The following is a 22,583-nucleotide window of genomic DNA, read 5'->3' as shown; positions in this document are numbered from 1 at the left end:
ATTTGCAAATGCGCCTTGAGAGGAAATATATTGTGCAATAGATTCCATTGTTAAAGTACTTTTACAGAATGGTACAGAGTGGCTTGGAGTGGAGTAGAGTGTTGTAGAGTTGAGTATGCATGGTGTAATAGTGCACTGCTGTTGCAGGCAACACTTTTTAAAATGAAATAAGCATTACATTTGCGGAGACATACAGTTTTGCTGATAAAACTATACAGCACACAAACAATAATGTGTGGAAATGGCAACACCTAGTGTATTGATCTATTTTAATCATATTAAAATATTTGTTTCCAGCACTCTTCACATTTGCAAAAGAATGTGCTTCATTTGTGCTTTCTTTTTCTTTTTTTTAATTTCAAAATCATTTTTATTGAGATTTTAATAGTACAGAAGCAATATATAAAGAAGAGGAACAATCGCATAATGGAGTTTGATGAATAGGAGAGGGTACAACACAATTTTCTAAAGAGTTATAGTGGCATGGTATCATAGTGCAATAACATATCATAATTAAGGCTCCCTGTTTTCCATTTTTATGGATTTTTACAGATAATTACAGACAGAAAACAAAGTGTTTTCTGTCTGCATTCATTTTTTAAAGTGGATAAATACTGAAAATTGTGCTTCTTTTAAGTGATTCTTCGTGCAGTCTTTCATGAATTATAGGCCAGCAGCTGTGCAGATGGACAGCATTGGAAATTAAAAAACAGGATGAAATTTCTTTAAATTTCAGAATATGTCAGCATACATTTATGGTATAATGCTAGTATTTACCAGTGGATGTACTGTTATGTAATATTTTGCAGCTTAAATAGCTAAAATACTACAGACATCATAGTATGAGTGGGCGTCTATCAGTTAAATAGATACAGAAATGTACAGTTTTACTTCATACATACGAAAAACACAAAATAAATATGGATAAATACAGATAAAATGGCCAAAAAATTAACATGGATAAATAAAGACGTAAATGGCCCAAAAATAAATACCATAAAACCGGGAGCACTAATCATAATATAAATAAATCATAGTTTCCTAGTGTCCTAGGTGTTAGAGAAGAATGAGGTGCTGTGAGACTATTAACAGAGTATTATGTGGTGGATTACATCACCTAGTGAATTGATCTGTTTTAATCGTATTAAAATATTTATTTCCAGCACACTTCACAATTGCAAAAACATTTGCTTAATTTGTGCTTTCCTAATCCTTTTCACGTGGGAATTATGCGGTGAATTAGTCGTATCAATATATGGGAAAGGAGAGAAGAAAGATAGAAAGAAAATAGTCAGATAGAAGGAAAAGCAGTGGGTGAAGGGATTGGGAGGGAGTAGTGGAGAGAAGAGAGTTTGGCGGGAGAGAAGCTGGGCAGGGGGAGTTGGGGAGAGGTGGGAGGGAGGGGATGGGTTGGTATCTACGTCAAAATGTAGTTAGAGATGTATGAGTCTATTATTGACCACATTTTATGTTTTTCCTTCTGTAGAAATTCAGGTAAGAGTTATCTGCTCTCCTAGTAAATTGGACCCATTCCCACCAAGCATGGACTGAGAGTTTGAAGAGATCTTTCCATTCAGACAGAATAGCTTTAAGGCAGATTGAAACTAGTATGTCCCATATAATTCGTCCTTCACTTTTCTGACAATTATGCTTCTGGAAGAATGTTACTGAATGCAATAGAGTTGAGATCAGGGGTCCAGCTTATTTGTAGGGTCTGCGAAATGGTAGTTCCAAGTTCAGACCAGAATTTCATAGAAAAAGTGCATTCGAGGATCATATGTTGTTAGTCACCTGTCACTTTTCCACAGCTCGAGCATTTGTCTGAATCTCAGAGACCAAGGGGCATATTTACAAGGAACTATCGCCATTTCCGATAGACAGGGATGCCCCCTATTTACAACAATTTGGCGTACCCCTGTATTTTCCCTAGCGTTGGTGCTAAAAATAGCTTATCGCCAATACAGAAACCCTTGTGCCATAGTGTAAGCATGCCTGCATAACAGGGAATGATTGTTTATGTGCAGGAGGCCACTGCTGCTTGCACTCCACATTGCCCCTGTTATTCTGCCAATGATAGTAACAATACAACAACTAACCTTCACACTCTTACAAGTGTGACAATTCGGACTAATGCAGGCCCACAAAGCTGCAAGAATGGCTTGAGTGGCAGGTAATAGTCATTTTAATGTACATTGAATAAAAAACTTAACTGTTGTTTTGGACATCTCTAAATTACCCAGACAGCGCGAACTTGTGGCATGGTTACAATTGCATGCTGGTGCCGAGCATCTGATACCACCAGCTCAAATTAAGCACCCGGTTAGGCCCAGTAGATGGTCAGTTTAGGGTCATGTTATGTGTGGTGTGGGTTTACTCAAAATAGATTCCTTTTTATTTTGCATTGATTGAGTGAGAAAGGTGGCTATAGGTGTCAGAATAGAGTAGAATTTTGAAGCTATTTGCTCCCCCCTTAGCAATGATTTCAGTGTGCTGAAGAAGTCGATGTTCTTGGGATTTTTTGCCTGGTGATAATGGCTTTGATCCTTAGTAAATGATAGAAGTCTATTTCCTTAAGCTCCAATTTGGATTAGAAGTGTGAGAAGGTTATAGGTTTCACAGAAGAGCCCAGATCCCCTACCATTCTGGGCCCATTTTTCCAGGAATAGTGTTCTGCCCTCTGATTTGAGGTTATCGTTATGCCATATCAAGACTAGGGTAGAGTATTTTCTTTTATGAGGGAGTTTGTCATCAATTACCCATAGGGCTTGTTCTGTGCCGTAGAGAATGATTGAGGGTTGTTCTGTCCTTATTTTCTTGGTAGTACTGAAGTAAATGAGGGACAGTGGCAGGTCGTTTTGTATTGTAAGCCAAATTGAAGGAGCGATATTGGGCAAGGGGCCCCAAAAAAGTCCTTATCTCACTAGGTATTAAGTTTTGACTCTATGAAAGTCTGGAAGGTTTAGGCCTCTGAGTTTGAAGGGTTTTTTTCAGTTTACTTATACTTGTACCAGTTTTTCAGATGTACCTTTTCTTGTATCTCCTAGCTAGGGAGTGATAGTAACTAATAGTCGTATGGGTAAGCGTAAAGTTCTTTTTGCCCTTGCAGAGAGTCCTGCATTTTCAACTTCAAAAGACGGACCTTCTGTACAAACGATGTTGGGTGGCTTCTTGGCCAGGGCAGCAGGTGTGGTAACAAAGGAGATGAAGCTGGCGGAGCACTGGCTACCACTCAATCATGATCTCCCTTCTACTAAAGTGCCTCCATTTTCCTCTCCCACAGAAAGCAGTGGGCAAATCTCATCCTGCCCTGAGGTGGACCAATTTTCAACTATTACAATCACCAGTGGAGAGGGTTCTTTTACTTCAACCACAGATGACTTAATCACCTTCGCTCCCACCCCTCTTTCTTAAGAGGAAAAGGAAAGCACTCCCTACTAGCAAAGCGTAGGGTAATGTTGATTCACCTTCTCTCCATGCCACCCCCCCTGCTCTCCCTACTATTTTGCTCCCCCTGATGCATATCCGTATGCAACGGTTCTAGCAGGTGTTCTTTCCCTGGTGGAGAATAAGGTTGAATCCTATGAGTAACTGCATGACAAAGTTACTCACTGGCTTCAGGGCAATGCTAGCCCACGTGCATGTTTTTTTGATGAAATAAGAATGCCTCAGAGAGTAAGATGGGTTGGTCCCTCCAAGAAAAACATAAAGAGTGATTGCCTTATTGTCAGTTTTAGGTATTCTGCTCTTGTTGCTAGACCCTTTAACGTGTTGGAATCTACTTGCACATTCGAGGGTAGGGTGGTGTTGCTCCCATTGGGCTATATTTATAGGCCACCTGGAAGATCTACAATTTCTCCTATGGATCTAACTATGCAGCGAGTACGCTCTTCTGCTATTCCAATTAATAATCATTATGCCCCTCTCTTTGACATCCAGGAAATTGACTTGACTCCCTCAGGAAGGGGATTCATTTGAGGCTACAGTTATGATCATGGTTGAGGTGGAGGTGATGTCTGGGCTGCACGCTTACTCTACAGATACAGATGACCCCCCCAATTCCTCCCACAATTACCTCAGCCTAAGATGGAACAAGCAAGGGACTTCAGGAGCCTTTTTCCCTGGACTTACTGTAGGCTCTACTATTTTGATTACCGATGGGCCCACTAGCAAAGTGCAAATGGAAGGCTCTCTGTAGTCTCTTGAAACATAGTAGGTCTCTCCGTCACACTGGCTGATCCAGAATGTGCTGCCTTTATTGACAGCTTTTACCTGTGTGTGCTCCTGAAGGCATGGGCCACAGAAAGTAAGCATAGGGATGGCTTTAGAATCTACAGTAAATTTGACCCTTGTTCAACTGCTGGCTCCCCTTCTGGTGGCCTGTTAATATGGGTCAAACTACATTTAGGTGGCAAACAAGAGAGAGTTCAGTACAATTCCTGGACTAGTGCTAGAGGTGGTTGAATCTGGTCGGAAGTCCTGGACACCTATTAATGTTTATAATAGATCAACTTTTTTTTAAAGTACCTTCCGCAACTTTAGAGATGTGAGACAGACTCACTAATAGTTATGCCATTTCACACATCATCATCATCATAGCAGGTGATTTTAACAATACATTTGAGCCTAATACATGCTTCTTAGAACTAATAGATGAAGAGGATTAATATTAGGGCATTCCCTTTGTAGAGGTGCCACCTATTACTCGACTATCTGGCACAGCCCTGCAGTATACAGTATCTGATTGTCACATGGGGTGTGAGCTTTTATTGGCCCTACAAAATCAGCCTTTTTACTGTCTCCTACTTTTCACAGACCCAATTGTAGAAGTAGAATTGATTATATCCTCCAACATACTCAAACATGAGAGTTTCTGATTGATATGGAAATTCCCCATATACTGGAAAGCAATCATTTCCACCTGTTTTTGACTTGGGGCAATGAGGCACTTGGGAACATGGGAAAATGCAACGAGAAATGCCTTAGGTTGTGCTGTGCTTGAGGTTTCTAACTCCAGAAGGGCCCTAAACGTGAACGCTATTTCTACTTTTGACGATACCATTGAATTAGTCTCTGATATACTATTTTCTACTCTAAATCTAGTAGCTGACAAGTTAGATAATAGTGAACTTCTTTTAGCCAGTCATAATGATTGCTTGTCAAAGCTTAAGGAGGATTTTGAGAAGGATTTCAAGCCTGCAAGAAAATCAGCTAAAACCAATTTTTGGTTTAATTCTACATGCAAGGAATCAAAGCATGCCCTGCTGAATGCAATCAAAGAAGGGGACAGACGTGTGATTCCATTAACCAGCGCCCAATATAAAACTGCACTCATGACAGCCCAAGCAAAGTGGAAAGATGACTTATGGGCCGACCTTTGAAGCACGTCAACCAGTAAAGATGTTAATACATTTTGGCACATCGTGAAACATGCTCTTCCCATAAAGCAATTTGTTCAGAAATTCATACTCAAGGTGGAGTATGGGACAATCATTTAACATTTCTCTATGCAAGTAGTGCCCCTTTGACCTGTGAGCTATGTGTAGATAAAGCAACCCCCCTAGCCCCTTGCTAGAGTGTCACGATCGCCACACTGAACAATTCCTATATTTTCTTTAATAGCTACTGAGAGGCAAAACAAGGGGAAGGATCCCTGTGGATCTTTTTCTATCAAATCTGGATATCTGGGTCCCATACATCAGTAAAACTTGAAAGCCATTCTAGCATGTACTCCTATACCTCAAACATGGATAGTCTTGGAAATTGTACCCATATATATATATATATATATAAAGGCTTCCAGTGATATGTTGCATAACGATCGCCCCATTACTCTGATAGACTCCACTGAGAAAACGTTTTGCCGACAAATCCTCGATAAACTCAATGGGTGGATAGCTGACGGGCAAGTGATAATCTGCTTTCAAGCTGGCTTCCAAGAGAATGTGGGCACTTTTGATCAATCCTTCAGATTTCTGGTAACCAAGTGGAACACGTTCAACATTAGTGGCCGCAACTTGTTTGCTGTATTTGTTGACCTCTGTTCTGCTTTCGACCCAGTTCCGAGGGAGAAATTGTGGGCATACTGAGGGAGCAGTAGATGTTCCATGAAGATTTAGAGATTTTGGTTAGACTGCATGAGTGCACTTATGCCCAAGTGAGATGGGACCCTAATAGGTAATTTGCGAAGCATGTTTTTATAGAAAGGGGGATCCGCGAGGGTTGTGTCCTGGCCCCACCCTGTTTTTATTATTTATTAATGGGTGTGTGTATTTCCTAACTGATTGTCAGAATGACTCTCCTACATTAGCAGGATTCAAGGTCCCTGCCTCGTTGTTCGCTGAAGACACCCTTTTGCTGTCAAAGACTGCTAGGGGGTTGTCAACTTTGCTGAAACGATTTTCTCATTTTTTGTGACCAGTCTGGCCTTGCCCTGAATACAACTAAGACCAACTATATGGTCTTTAATCCAAGTAAAAACTACAGGGGGAGATCATCGCTGAAGGTGCCTCCCTCAATACAGTGATGGATTTTGATTATCTTGGTGTTAGAATATTATATCCAACTCTTGGGAGGCCCAGATTCAAAAGAGTATTGCTACATTAAAACACAAGGCCAGGGCCTTACTTGAATTTATGAAAACAGTCAAGTCTCACCCAATAAATCCCCCTCTGAAAATATATAGGACACAGGTTCTAAATGCAATGTTGTTTGGAAGCGAATTATAGGCATATTCACACTTGGCCTATCTGGGTTGAGAAGAAACCAATTTGTGCAATTATTATTAGTACTCCCCAGAGTTGCCCCTCGCTACCAGTATGATTCGATCTTGGATTAGAGCCTTTGAGCCTGGTGGCCAAATTGTGCCCATTAGTTTATTGAGTGCATATCTGGAAGTCAGAGGCACTGAAGCTACATAGGGCGGGATTTGCTGACAATCTTGGAAAGTCAGGAGCTTTACGGAAAATCCCTTGGCTGAGATCGATCAAGGTGAACTTGATGGAGCTTGACCCGGAATTATCTTAACTTATTGGCCATGGATCCTTGGAATTGTTAAGAGTGAGGTTCTAGGACAGGCACTATGCTAAACTATGGCCCGTGGCGCTGCAGGTGTGTTAACTCAATTTTATTTTACTCTCGAGGTCCTTCCTTTTTATGAAAATTTTTTAGACACTATTTGCCATGCTTCTGTGATATCTCTCTATTTGAAATTTTGCCATGGCATTCTGCCGCTCACAGCATATTCAATCACTTGGCTACCTAATGCCAGAAGATCCACAGCATGCCGGGTCTGTTCCTATTACGAGACAGAGGAATATTTTCTTTCTCTTGTCCCATATATTCAGCAAGTCGCTCTAAATAAATTATCCTGGCATGCTGCACATTGGGTCTACTCCATCGGGCATCTGTGCTGTTTGGCTTTTAAGAAAGGACAAGATCCGCTTGCTGTGTATGCTGTAGTGAAGTACTTGCAGGGTTCATGGTATAAGCGGACAAGTCTTTTAATGGAACTTATAAATACATCATGGTTGCACTATCTCGCTCATTTTCACATGTATTTTCACTTTAGCTCCCATGTATTGCTGCACGGCTGTCAGTCTTATGTAGTACCTGACTATCACAAGGTTTCCTTATTTCTGGTTTTATAATGCAATAGCTTTGTACTGTATCTTTAACATGCTTTAAAACTGGATTTTTAAGTGATGACCTTTGTCACTGTTGGACTACAGTTTGTCTTTTTCTCTTTGTTGAGTGGTCCATTTAAGACTTGCTGTTTGATTTCTATATCTGTTTTTGATTAATTGTATTTGTCATAGTATACTGTTTTATCATACTTTGTGTACTTCAATGATTTGTAATAACCAAATAATGTTATGATGATGATGGAAAAAATAAAAATTAGGAAACCAACAAGTAAGCATATTTTTTTGTATTGTGGAGTGTGCTGGAAACAAATATCGCAATACTATTAAAACAAAAACATGCACTTGGTTATCCCATTTCCACACTATCGTTGTGCGCTATATAGTTTTATAAGTAAAACTTTATGTCTCTTGAAATGTAATGCTCATTTCAATGAAAAATATCTTGCCTGCAATGGAAGTGCACTACCACGCCATGCATACTCATACTCAATGACACTCTACGCCATTCCACTCTACCCCACTCTATGCCACTCCACTACACTGTACACCACTCTACTCTATGCCACTGTACTACATTCCATTCTACTCTACTCCACCATATGCCATTTTACTCTATTCTATGCCACTCTTAATCACTCTACTCCACTTCACTCCACTCTATAGCACTCCACTCTACGCCACTCCACTCTACTCAATGACACTCAACTCCACTCTATGACACTCCACTCTAGCCAAGCCCACACTATGACACTCTACTCCACTCTCACACTCCACTCTACTTCACTCTTCGCCACTCCACTTTACGCCATTCCACTCTATGACACTTTACGCCACTTCACTTTAGGCCACTCTATTCCACTCTACACTACTCCACTAAACTCTACGCCAATCCACTCCACTCTGTGACACTCCACTCTACAACACTCCACTCTAAGACACTCCACTCTACTCCAAGCCACTCCACTCCACAATTTTCTATGTCACTCTACGACACTCCACTCTACAACACTCTACGGCACTCTACTTTACGCCATTGTACACCACTCAACTCCACTCCACTCTATGCCACTTTACAACACTCCTTTATGACACTCTAAACCACTCCACGCTACATCACTCTATGACACTCCATTCTATGCCACTCTACAACATTCCATCCCATGACACTTTGCACCATTCTACTTTATGTCACTCTACTTTAAGGCCACTCTATGCCATTCTAATCTACTCTATGCCACTCTAATCTACTCTATGCCACTCTAATTTACTCTACTCTACTCCACTCCATGACATTTTACGACCCTTTGCTCGACAACCATCCACGCCTCACCACCCCCCTTTTCTACCGCTACAACCATCCACAGCATTCCACTCTATGACACTCTACACCACTTCACTTCACTCTACTCCAGTCTAGAACACTCTGCTCCACTCTATACCACTCTACTGTATGACACTCTACTCCACGCTATACCAATCCACGCTACGCTCCTCCACTCTATGATGCTCTACTGCACTCTATGCCATTTTACTCTATGACCCTCTGCTCGACTCTTTGCAATTCTCTCTACGCCACTTTACTCCACTCTGTTCCACGACATACCACTCTACACCACCCCACTCTATGCCACCCCACTCTATCACTCTATGCCACTTCACGACACTCTGTTCCACTGTATGCCCCGCCACTCTTCTTCATCCACTCTACGCCACTCTACACCACTCCACTCTTCACCAATACACTCTACACCAATACACTCCACTCTACACCCCTCTTCAACCCTACACTTTACTCCACGACACTCCACCCTACCCCACAACACTTCACTTCATGACACTCCACTTCACTCTACTTCACAACACTCCATGGAACTCGACTCTACTCTAAGACACTCTTCGACACTCCACTCCGCGCCACTACTTTCCACTATTTGCCACTTCACAATCCTCCCCTCCAGTCTATGCCACGTCAAGACACTCTGGGTCAACACACTTTTCGACACATCTACTCCACTCTACAGCATTCCACTCTACAACACCACACTCACTCCACTCTCCACCACTAACTTTTAGCAATGCCGAACAGCAGCAATGCTGGTATTCAACATGGCTAAAACACATCAGCAAAGCCAATAGCTCTTGCATAGGTAAGACCTAATGTTTTTGCCAATGCTTGTTTATGATGTAAATACATTTTGGAGTAGGATCATTGGGCCTTGACTAGTTTGGGTCCTGAGACAGAGAGTTTTGTCTGCCCTTACTTGTGACAATCTTCCCCTAATTAAGGGATTAACCTTTATATAATTCAATATGTCTGTCATCTAAAGAAATAAAAAAAACAGGCAGATGCAGTCTTTACCCTTTCCTTACACTGCCATCAACTGCATCAAAAAATCTTAACCACATTAAGGTATTTTTGTTTTTTCCCCATTCTTTATTTTTGTAGATCCTGAAACAGTCGTGTACGGAGGTTCTGCAGGTCGAACCGTCAAGTGTGTGTGCTGGAGGTAAGTTTGTATTTTCATTCACAAACCACTTCCATATCTGCCAACAAATACCATTTCATCAGGGTAAATTTCAGCCAGGCCTGGCTTGTCAGCCAGTAGCACTTAGAATTCTGGAAGATATAGGCTCACATTTCTCTCAACATGGATTTAAATCTAAGTATGCTTAGTGTTAATAGGTCTTAAATAGTCTTAAAGGTTGCTTATTGTACCTTACAGTGAAATACTTTATTGTTCACAGGCAGCAACCATGCCACATCAAAGATGAGCAAAACATGTCATGGAAATGATATCACTAACCTGAATATACCCTTATAAAATAAGCCTATAAAAGGTTTCTCAATTTGTTCTAGATACCCTGCCAGCCGAGTAGTATCTTCTAGCTTTTTAGCAGCACTCTCTCAGCATATGATTTGTTTGACCCTTATTTTCCTGCATCCCTTCTCTTCCTAAGCTTGAAGCCCCTTCCATCAAAACAGCATTGTTGGTTTACTTCTTGCCAATTTGCCTTAGCCTTTCTGCCAGATTTCATGTTAAGCCATATGTAGCCCCTTCTCACCTCACTGTATTGTAGCATTGTCTGTTTCACCAAGGCATCCTTTAATTTTAATTTTCCTCTTTCACACTATGGATGTTCCACTGGTTTCTGCATTATCTTTATTTGCTCCCCTACAATATACCTCTGCATTATTACTTCACATAAATTCATTTTGTGCTTTAAGTAGGGCTTTCATTCCTAAGGCAGATTGCCCCTCGCGCTCCATGCCCCCAAGCATTGCTGAGTGCCACGGCTTCTGTCTATACTTCTTAGACCCCATTTATAATTTAACGGACAAGAGTAGTCCCTGACAAACACAAGAGAGTACCCCGACCCCCAAACCCTTGGTCAGTCTGCTTCATTTTGAGAGAGAATTACCTTAAATATTTGGTCAATGGAGCCCAGTTGACTTCATCAACTGAATACTTCCTCCAACAGCCTGACAGACTGGGGGCGGTGGAGGAAGGACATTACACCACCTGCCCAATTTAGGGGCCACATCCCTCACCAACGGGACTCCAGATGGGCAGCTCCTCTCATGATATCTCCAAGACCTCCATTAAGAGAATATACCTGGTCCATGAACACAGTCCTTCTACCTGTAGTTACACAAATAGACACCTTTTGTCTCCATAACTATTATAGAAGATTTCTAATGCCTTTGCCCATACTACTTTGGGACAACTCTCCATGCAGCTCTCCATCCTGTGCCTCTGGCATTGGCTTGAAGAAGAAATCCTCTGGTTCTCCACCACACAACTTTCTGACAAACTTGTCTAGACCCCTCATGATTCTAACACACCTTGAAGGGAGAATCCTATGCCGTCTAAAACCCATATCTTTAACAATACTTTGGACAACTATATGCTTGGACCCTTAGCTATCCAGTGCCTGCTCTATCTATATGGTCTTATCTGCCTACATAGCAGAAAAAGGGAATGTCTGGATCAGTTTGTTATTCCTAGAAATACGTGTACATGCATGTGTACTAAGTGTACCCCAAATCTAATTTTTACTCTCACACCCTAGTTCCTACTACCTAGGGGCTGAAGGACTGGCTTCTGGATGTCTCCACTCCCTTAGTTAAGGCCATGGATTTAGTTGAGTCTGCCTCAGACTGGTCTGACCTTGATGTGGAAATGTTTAGTGGATGGCCGAGAAGCTTTTTGTGCCTTCTCAACAATGCTTTGCATACAAGAAATTGCCCCCTTCTCAATTTACTTTTAGTAGAGGACCAAATGAAAATGTATTAAATCTAGTCCGGTATATTTATTTTTACCTATTACTCGTATTTTTCATGCAAATTTTTTTTACAAATAGCAGAAAGGAAATACACAATGCAAACAATTACTAACAATTTATACAAAATTTACATTCTACCACAATACATATAATAGAAAATTCTCCAAAACAAATAACATCAATAATACATCCAATGACTCATACAGATTGTAATGCAGCAATTTCACGTTGCATTAAATTATTTCATTGATCCAAATTCAATAACATGGAAAAAAAAAAAAAAGTTACTTCATCACAAGAGCATAAATGCATGTGTCACTATTTTCTTACACCACACTAAATGATACAATTAGCTCTTGCTTGATTTTGCCGACGCGTTTCAAGTTCGGGCCATTAGTGTCCAAACCGTCATCAGGGCTCTGTTATCTTTCTGTTAGGATACAATAAAACGAAGTTTTAATACAACCTATTCGCCTCTTATCTCAAAAACCGTTCGGGTAAGGGATAAATGTACCTGTGTGTTATTATGTAGTTGACCAGGAATGAGGCAATCCTTCCGGTCTCAACAGGGGCTACTTTATCCACAAAAAATCTGGGAATTGAATAACAATTTGTTCATATTTCAAGGACTTCATCGTGAGGGACATTTTCAACCCATTATTATAATTAAGGAAATCATACCTTAATCTGAGCAAACTTGCGATGCAAGGAGGGGCGGAGGAATATCTTTTTCTTTTTCTTTCAATCCTAATAAAAAACAACACACACCTTGCCTTTACCAACCCATTTATGTGTACACGGACCACAAGGTGCCAATATCCAAATATCTACTACTCATACCTGTAGTGTGCGGTCAACAGCTTCGTCTGTCCATATAATGTTGCCACGTATACCTATTTGGGCAATACACTTGTAAGTCCACAGGTATTTTTTAATTATAAAGAAAGTCATTCAACTTTGGGCAGTAGGTGCCGTAGGCTCACATACCTCTAATATTGCTGTGCAAAGCACCGCCTCTCACCCCCCGTCTGGTGGCCCCATCCGGGGCTATGAGCGTCTCGGAATCGCTTTCTCTATTACTTCTTGCGTGTTCCGATATTGACGAAGAAATCAATCGTTCTCTGAAAGTAGAAACGACTTGTCAGAGTCTTCGCGGTTACCGGGCTTGTGGGGAATAAAAGTAAACAACAGCCCGCACAGCCGTGTCTGAAACTTTACCTGCCTCAGCAGTCAGTTTGTGTAAGTCGCGGTGCGCGTTGCTTCTCCGTCAGTCGCTTGTCTGCTTGTGACGCTGGCGGCCATACTGCCAAAGTATGAAGGAGTTACTCATTGACCCATTGTCTTCTGGGAATTGTAGTTTGTTTTTGATAAACACCTTGACAACGTGTGGATGAGTTACAGGTCGGAGTTCTGTGATTTCTCCAAGTGTTTAAAAACAGTTGGGAAGCAAGTGTGTGTTTTTAGCAGCAATCTTGAAATAATTAGAATTCAATAAGCGCATTTATTAACCAAAAGTTGATGTAGCATAAAGGCTGACAGAATCTTGTGCCTTAGCAGAAAAACCACAGGCAGTATGACGCAAAGTCTCAGATTCTTGACAATTTTGACATATTGTTCAGGCCAGTGGTTATACAGTTAAATTTCAAAATGAGGTATGCTTCTTTCTCAAGAAGCATCCTCTCAATGTCGCCAGGGCGGTGTACATTACTCATTGTATGAAGGACAGACCACTTGAATTCATTCTCACTATGTGCCATTTCGACAAAATGTTCAACCATAGGCGCTGTGAGTATTTTATTTTTGATCCTTGACCTATGTTGTCCTATTCGGAGGTTCACCTGCTGGTTTGTTTTGCCTATGTAGATCCTGGGGCAAGGGCAAATAATAACGTAAACTACGTTTTTGGTTTTACAATTAGAAAAGCCAAAGTGTTTCCACTTGACTCCTCGATGTTGGAACTCATTACCCTCAATAGTGCTGTTGCATGAAACACAGTTGCCGCACCTGTGGTGTCCTTCAATTGGTTTCATGTCCCACAGTGCAAGCAAATCATGTTTTGGTTGGGACTTCGGAAGATCCGCTCTTACAATTTGTTGTCCCAAACTCTTGTTTTTCTTGTATGCAAAGATGGGACGCGGAAAGGGGCATTCAAGGCGTTCCAAGAGGTGCCAATTTTTGAGGACCGCTTGTCTCAACTTATGCGTGTCAGGTCCAAAGGTGGTGACGCATACCAATCGGTCTAGTTCCTTCTTCTCTTTAGTTTGTAGTAAGGTTTCACGGGGAGTGAACCTAGCCCTTTTATACGAATGCTTTAAAAGCTTTCGTGGGTACCCTCTATGGATCATTTCATTACAGAAAGCCTGGGCATGGTGGTCATAGTCCTCTATCTCGGAGCAATTTCTCCGGATGCGTAACATTTGCCCGTACGGCAAATTAGTCCTCAAGCTTCTGGGATGGTAACTTTTATGGTGCAAGATCGTATTTTTGTCGGTTGGTTTCTTGTATAAAGATGTTTTCAATTTTCCTTCCTCGAATGTGACCTCGACATCTAAAAATGTCATTTTCGAAGTACTTGTCTCAATGGAGAATTTAATGTCGCTATGCCTGTTGTTAATCCAGTCATGGAATGCCAAGAGCTCGGTCTGGCTCCCCTGCCACAGGAGCCAGACGTCGTCTATGTAGCGCCACCATTGAATGATATTGGCCTTGTATGGATTATTATTCTCTACAAACAAGGACTCATACTGGGCCATGTAGAGCACTGCCGTTTCTGGGGCATAAGGACAACCCATGGCAGTGCCCTTGATTTGCATATAGAACCTATCATTGAATGTAAAATAGTTCTTTTTAGCGCTATCGCTGCAAGTTTTAAAATAAATGCAGTTGGTACCCTATGTGGCCTTTCTCTTTTGTCCAAGAACAACTCCATTACCTCCAATGCTTCTTCTTGATGAATTTGTGTGTACAGGGACGTAACGTCCATGGTTGCCATTATGTGTATAGATGGGTCAAAGTTGATTCCTTCAACTTTTAATAAAAAGTCTGTAGTGTCTCTGAGATACGAATTTACCTCCGTCAAAAAGGGCTTCAAAAAGAAATCCACATATTTGGATATTGGCTCCAGACAGGAATCGCAGCCCGACACAATCGGGCGCCCTGGTGGTTCTGCTAGGTTTTTATGTATCTTGGGGAGTAAATATAATACCGGTACTCGCGGGAATTTTTTAGTCAAAAAATCAAATTCTTTGATACCCAAGAAGCCTTCCTCTTTTCCTTCTGTTAACACTTCGGTGATCAATCCTTGGATCTGCTTTGTAGGATCCTCAGTTAGAGCTTGATACCAAGTGGTATTGTTGACCTGTTTGAGTCCTTCAGCGACATATTTGTCGCGTGGCCAAATCACGACAGCTCCCCCCTTGTCTGCCTGTTTTATAACAAGGGAGGGGTCTTCCTTTAGACTTTGTATTGCATGTATCTCACCCTTACTGATATTTGGCGGCACATACTTCTTAGTTACTTCCATTTTGTTAATAGAAGTATCTGCTTGGGAATATTTTGATAAGGAACAAATTTCGATTTGTTCCTCAATCCTGTTGTCTCTGTATTTTCAGAGGCTGGTTGGTTATGAAAAAAGGCTTTCAGCCTTAGTTTCCTGCAAAAGTCTAAGGTTTCTATTTTCAATTTGGTAAAATCCGTTCGTTTGCAAGGGACAAATTTTAAACCTAAATTCAATAAGGATTCTTCATGCCTTGTCAATACCCGATCTGATAGATTGACCACCACATTAGGTTTATTTAGGATTGGTAAAAGCGTTTGCGTGTTCGCATTTGCCAAGGGGCTTTGGATTTTGTTCTTCCCTGCTGGCCTCTCTCTAAAAAAGAGACCTGTTTGCGTGAATTAGCGCCCCTTTGGTCTGGGTCTGATGAATCAGATGATGAGGTCTCGGAGAAGGAGGTAAAGCGATTTCTAGATCTACCTTGGTAATCGTACAATGCCCTGCGTGACTCGGCCTGGGTATAGTAATCCTCTTTTAGGAAAGGATACACTTGTTCTATTTTGAAGGATTTACTATCCTTCTCGTATTTTAAACTTTTGATATTAATCGTGATATCCTTGAAAACCTGTATGTCCTTTTGTATTTTGTCAAGAAGAGTCTTCGCGTCAGTGACTGCCGGGTTATCAGCTATGGCTTTCGTCAACTCCTCTATTTCCTCCAATTCTTTTGCGCATATCCTCTGTGCCGTCTGGATAGTGTGAACCATCAAGTCTCGGCTACATTTAGTATTAATATAGCTGAATCCCTTTTTATATTCAGCGTCCTCCACGAAAATGACAGGTGTGTTTTTAACCTGGAGTCCCCAGGGGATCGTTCCACCCTGTAGATGTTTCAATAGAAAATAACCGTGAAGTTCAGTTCTCCCGTGTTTTTTACAAAGTCTTGTCAATTTTTCAGACTCGTTCTGTTGCTTAGCAGTGGTACTTAATGAAATAGAGCCGAACGGTGAAGAGGCAATGAGAGACTGAATATGACTCTCGCTAAAAGAGAGTGTATCTTTCTCTGCCATGCTATTCGAAGGATCTATGATCCTTCAATAGTGTGAGTCTGCGTTTTCTGCCCCTATAACTCTCGCGGATAAGGTATCCGCTCTAAATTGCGCACAAAAGGAGATAGGTCCTTGACGGGGCTGAGGGAGGGCTGAAGGAATCAACTTTGACCCATCTATACACATAATGGCAACCATGGACGTTACGTCCCTGTACACACAAATTCCTCAAGAAGAAGCATTGGAGGTAATGGAGTTGTTCTTGGACAAAAGAGAAAGGCCACATAGGGTACCAACTTCATTTATTTTAAAACTTGCAGCGATAGCGCTAAAAAAGAACTATTTTACATTCAATGATAGGTTCTATATGTAAATCAAGGGCACTGCCATGGGTTGTCCTTATGCCCCAGAAATGGCAGTGCTCTATATGGCCCAGTATGAGTCCTTGTTTGTAGAGAATAATAATCCATACAAGGCCAATATCATTCAATGGTGGCGCTACATAGACGACGTCTGGCTCCTGTGGCAGGGGAGCCAGACCGAGCTCTTGGCATTCCATGACTGGATTAACAGGCATAGCGACATTAAATTCTCCATTGAGACAAGTACTTCGAAAATGACATTTTTAGACGTCGAGATCAAATGCAAGGAAGGAAAATTGAAAACATCTTTATACCAGAAACCAACCAACAAAAATACGATCTTGCACCATAAAAGTTACCATCCCAGAAGCTTGAGGACTAATTTGCCGTACGGGCAAATGTTACGCATCCGGAAAAATTGCTCCGAGATAGAGGACTATGACCACCATGCCCAGGCTTTCTGTAATGAAATGATCCATAGAGGGTACCCACGGTATAAAAGGGCTAGGTTCACTCCCCGTGAAACCTTACTACAAACTAAAGAGAAGAAGGAACAAGACCGATTGGTATGCGTCACCACCTTTGGACCTGACACGCATAAGTTGAGACAAGCGGTCCTCAAAAATTGGCACCTCTTGGAAGGCCTTGAATGCCCCTTTCCGCGTCCCATCTTTGCATTCAAGAAAAACAAGAGTTTGGGACAACAAATTGTAAGAGCGGATCTTCCGAAGTCCCAACCAAAACATGATTTGCTTGCACTGTGGGACATGAAACCAATTGAAGGACACCACAGGTGCGGCAACTGTGTTTCATGCAACAGCACTATTGAGGGTAATGAGTTCCAACATCGAGGAGTCAAGTGGAAACACTTTGGCTTTTCTAATTGTAAAACCAAAAACGTAGTTTACGTTATTATTTGCCCTTGCCCCAGGATCTACATAGGCAAAACAAACCAGCAGGTGAAACTCCGAATAGGACAACATAGGTCAAGGATCAAAAATAAAATACTCACAGCGCCTATGGTTGAACATTTTGTCGAAATGGCACATAGTGAGAATGAATTCAAGTGGTCTGTCCTTCATACAATGAGTAATGTACACCGCCCTGGCGACATTGAGAGGATGCTTCTTGAGAAAGAAGCATACCTCATTTTGAAATTTAACTGTATAACCACTGGCCTGAACAATATGTCAGAATTGTCAAGAATCTGAGACTTTGCGTCATACTGCCTGTGGTTTTTCTGCTAAGGCACAAGATTCTGTCAGCCTTTATGCTACATCAATTTTTGGTTAATAAATGCGCTTATTGAATTCTAATTATTTCAAGATTGCTGCTAAAAACACACACTTGCTTCCCAACTGTTTTTAAACACTTGGAGAAATCACAGAACTCCGACCTGTAACTCATCCACACGTTGTCAAGGTGTTTATCAAAAACAAACTACAGTTCCCAGAAGACAATGGGTCAATGAGTAACTCCTTCATACTTTGGCAGTATGGCCGCCGGCGTCACAAGCAGACAAGCGACTGACGGAGAAGCAACGCGCACCGCGACTTACACAAACTGACTGCTGAGGCAGGTAAAGTTTCAGACACGGCTGTGCGGGCTGTTGTTTACTTTTATTCCCCACAAGCCCGGTAACCACGAAGACTCTGACAGGTCGTTTCTACTTTCAGAGAACGATTGATTTCTTCGTCAATATCGGAACACGCAAGAAGTAATAGAGAAAGCGATTCCGAGACGCTCATAGCCCCGGATGGGGCCACCAGACGGGGGGTGAGAGGCGGTGCTTCGCACAGCAATATTAGAGGTATGTGAGCCTACGGCACCTACTGCCCAAAGTTGAATGACTTTCTTTATAATTAAAAAATACCTGTGGACTTACAAGTGTATTGCCCAAATAGGTATACGTGGCAACATTATATGGACAGACGAAGCTGTTGACCGCACACTACAGGTATGAGTAGTAGATATTTGGATATTGGCACCTTGTGGTCCGTGTACACATAAATGGGTTGGTAAAGGCAAGGTGTGTGTTGTTTTTTATTAGGATTGAAAGAAAAAGAAAAAGATATTCCTCCGCCCCTCCTTGCATCGCAAGTTTGCTCAGATTAAGGTATGATTTCCTTAATTATAATAATGGGTTGAAAATGTCCCTCACGATGAAGTCCTTGAAATATGAACAAATTGTTGTTCAATTCCCAGATTTTTCGTGGATAAAGTAGCCCCTGTTGAGACCGGAAGGATTGCCTCATTCCTGGTCAACTACATAATAACACACAGGTACATTTATCCCTTACCCGAACGTTTTTTGAGATAAGCGGCGAATAGGTTGTATTAAAACTTTGTTTTATTGCATCCTAACAGAAAGATAACAGAGCCCTGATGACGGTTTGGACACTAATGGCCCGAACTTGAAACGCGTCGGCAAAATCAAGCAAGAGCTAATTGTATCATTTAGTGTGGTGTAAGAAAATAGTGACACATGCATTTATGCTCTTGTGATGAAGTAACTTTTTTTTTTTTTTTTTTCATGTTATTGAATTTGGATCAATGAAATAATTTAATGCAACGTGAAATTGCTGCATTACAATCTGTATGAGCCATTGGATGTATTATTGATGTTATTTGTTTTGGAGAATTTTCTATTATATGTATTGTGGTAGAATGTAAATTTTGTATAAATTGTTAGTAATTGTTTGCATTGTGTATTTCCTTTCTGCTATTTGTAAAAAAAATTTGCATGAAAAATACGAGTAATAGGTAAAAATAAATATAACGGACTAGATTTAACACATTTTCATTTGGTCCTCTACTAAAAGTAAATTGAGAAGGGGGCAATTTCTTGTATGCGTAGGGTCCAGCCCTCCCTCAGCACCGTCAAGGACCTATCTCCTTTTGTTCTCAACAATGCTAGCACAGTCCTGTAAAAAGAGGAGTATCTTGATTAAATGTAACCTGTGCTATGTAGGCAGGTCCAAATCTCTTTTCATGCTTTTTTGGGACACCTTTTTGAAAAAACTTTCCCAAAACATTGGTGCTTTTACATCTGAAAGAAGCAAAATGACATGTTCTTTACCAAATGTGGCTGTACTAGAGCTCAAAGTGGAAGCCTCCTCTGCTAACAGCATTGTACAATCAGAGGCCTTTTGCTAGGTCATGGAAGCGTTGGCAGAGCTGACCTCTTCTACTAGCAGCTCTGCAGAGTCAGGAGTTCCAATGGCACCTTGTCTACACCCAAGACTGAGAAGCACTAGATATTTCTCCCTTAAAACCTAGATCTATTCTTCTACAAATTGGGGGTAGATTTGCATTCTTTTTGTGTAGATGCGCCATCATCACATAAAATCCATGGGTTGTGGAAACAGTCAAAGGAAATTGCATGTATTTGGTCAGCCCTCCTTCCCAGATCGTTATTCCCCACCAATCCCTTTCCCATTATATCAGGCTTTTCTGAAAGTTCAGAAGATATCTGTTTACAAAAGGAACCTAACGGGAATGACTCTTAGAGGCAAATAGGCATTTAAGCACCATTTTGGTTATAGAAAAGAAGGACAATGTTGGTAGGCAGACTGTTATTAATGTGTGCTTGCTTAATTCATGTTTTTATGCCTATTTCAAGATGAAGTGTATTCATCTACCCTGAGAAGAGCTGGTTCACCACTCTGGATCTGCAGTATGAATACCTTTCCCAAATGCTGCAAGCATCAACATTTCCTTAAATTTATTTTGGGTACAAGACCATGGAAATTCACCTGCCTTCCTTTCTTCAGTGCGCTAGTGCTTCACCAAACTGATGTGCTGCCCCGCCACCTGGCATCATGTCCACATCATGTATCTCATTGTCTACTGCAACTATATTCTGATTACAGGGTATTCATACCAAGAATCATTTTCACATAAGCGTTGCAATTTCTCTCAGGAGTTAAAATTCATGAGCTTCTTGATCAACACAGTCACCTGCCAGCTGAAAAACCCCACTGCTAAATTGTGAAGAATTTTGAACTCGCGATCCCAAAGCACCCCTTTTTCCCTATGGGAGTTGCCACACAAGTTGGAGATTCTATCTTCCTGCCATTCTTTTTTCCAGGCCCTGTTCATTACCATGTAGCACAACACCTTAGTGGCCCCCTATCTGCGCCAGAGGTTAATTGTCTGGTGAGCGGTCCATGTTTCAAAGTTCTTGTGGATATCACAAGAGACTTTGACATGTTTGGTTGGACAGAAAGAGATCTGAGATCATTCCTGCTCTCAATAATGAGAATGTTGATGTGCACAGATGCATTCTAAAGAACAGCAGAGATTAAACTCTAGCCTTAGAGATGTTTATCTGAAATAAGGCACTTATCGGGTAGATTTTATAGCTTAGAGCTGATACCTTTAAGTATGTTCTTCTTCAGATAGCACCTGATTCGAAAGGACTCAGTTTGGGCACCTTCTTCTAGATTCATTACAGCCTCCTGGCTTATATCTTTTTATCCTATGCCGTGATTCCTTGACTTCTCTTCAGGAAGAGATCCATTCTGGAGATGATGGTCTTGTTGGCTCCTTTTTGGAAGTCTACAGCCTCGTTCAAAACTCTCCTGGTGTAGGCAATTGGCAACCGCATTTATCTTCACTGCCTCCCATCCCGCTGTCCATGCTAGTCGGAGCAGCTCACAATCTGTCATCCAGGGCCACCTACCAATGGTGGCCTCGAGGATATCTGGTACTCAACTATATCAGGACTTTCGGCTTTGGCTGAGTAGTTCATTCAAAATGCTTTATCTATAGCAATTTTTAAAAGCTATAGATAAGATTGGTCCCATTAAGTTTGCTTGTGAAGTGCAGGAGTTTGTATCCCCTTTCAGTAGTCGGTACTCTGGAGATTATAACTTGAGCCTTAGCCCTCAAATTGACAAGACAAACTAAGACCTTGTCCTCCATGATTGTTTATTTGGCCTTTCTGGGTAACCGTGGCCTATGTGCTGGTTATTGCCTCAGGGCCAATGACATGAAAAAGAAATCCTCCTATCTTCCACTCAGTTTTTGATCTCCCTCTGCTCTCAATTTTTGGATAATTTCCAGGGGCATATTTACAAGCACCAAATGCCATAGGAATGTCACTTTTTCTGATATTCCTGTGGTGATAGGGACTTCGCCTTATTCACAAGGCGGCGTTAAGCCACTTAACAGGGCTTAATGCTGCCTTGTGAATAAGGGACCCTTTCAAACTATACCTAGAGTAAAATTGGGTGGGCAATGGGTGTTGCAGTGGGTGTTCTGCCACAATACCCATTGATTTTGACCCTGCCCCATATTTACAAGGGTGGCAGAAATATGGGACAGTGCCAAAATTATGACTGGGGAAAACCTGGTCTTAAACAGGTGAAACAAGAAGAAAGGCTTTATTTCTCCTCGTTTTTGCTGTTTCTATGTCTGCTGCATTGTGCAGCACGCATAGAAACAGCAAAACGCCATGTATGATTGTTTATCTGCAGGAAAGGACACCTTCCTGCACTTAAACAATCATTCTCACAACGCAGGCACCCTTGTACTATGGAGCAAGGCAGCCTGTGTAGTCGCTAAGCAGCTTAATTTAGCGCCAGCGCAGGGAGAAACTCAGGGCTGCACCATATTGTAGTAAATGTGGTGCAGCCATACATTTCTAAAGTGACAGAGTGCGGCATTAGAAGCCTTAACGCCGCACTCCGCCAATTTAGTTGTAAATATGCCCCTCAGTGTCATTCTTAGCCCACTGAATGTGCTAC

The 22,583-nt window shown here is 41.5% G+C and overlaps 1 protein-coding gene across 1 annotated transcript in view; it reads left to right on the top strand.

Annotated features, from left to right (window-relative positions):
- The window catches only part of ANTXR2 (ANTXR cell adhesion molecule 2), a 552,370-nt gene that overhangs the window by 295,441 nt on the left and 234,346 nt on the right, over nt 1–22,583 (top strand). Inside the window, exon 8 of the mRNA XM_078660866.1 lies at nt 10,090–10,150. Within this exon, the coding sequence (XP_078516992.1) occupies nt 10,090–10,150 (61 nt within the window). The remainder of the gene's footprint in view (nt 1–10,089; nt 10,151–22,583) is intronic.

Source organism: Lissotriton helveticus, chromosome 9, assembly GCF_964261635.1.
Source record: "Lissotriton helveticus chromosome 9, aLisHel1.1, whole genome shotgun sequence".
Lineage (NCBI taxonomy): Eukaryota > Metazoa > Chordata > Amphibia > Caudata > Salamandridae > Lissotriton > Lissotriton helveticus.
The sequence above is the reverse complement of the archived record's forward strand: the minus strand, read 5'-3'. Positions and strand labels throughout refer to the sequence as shown.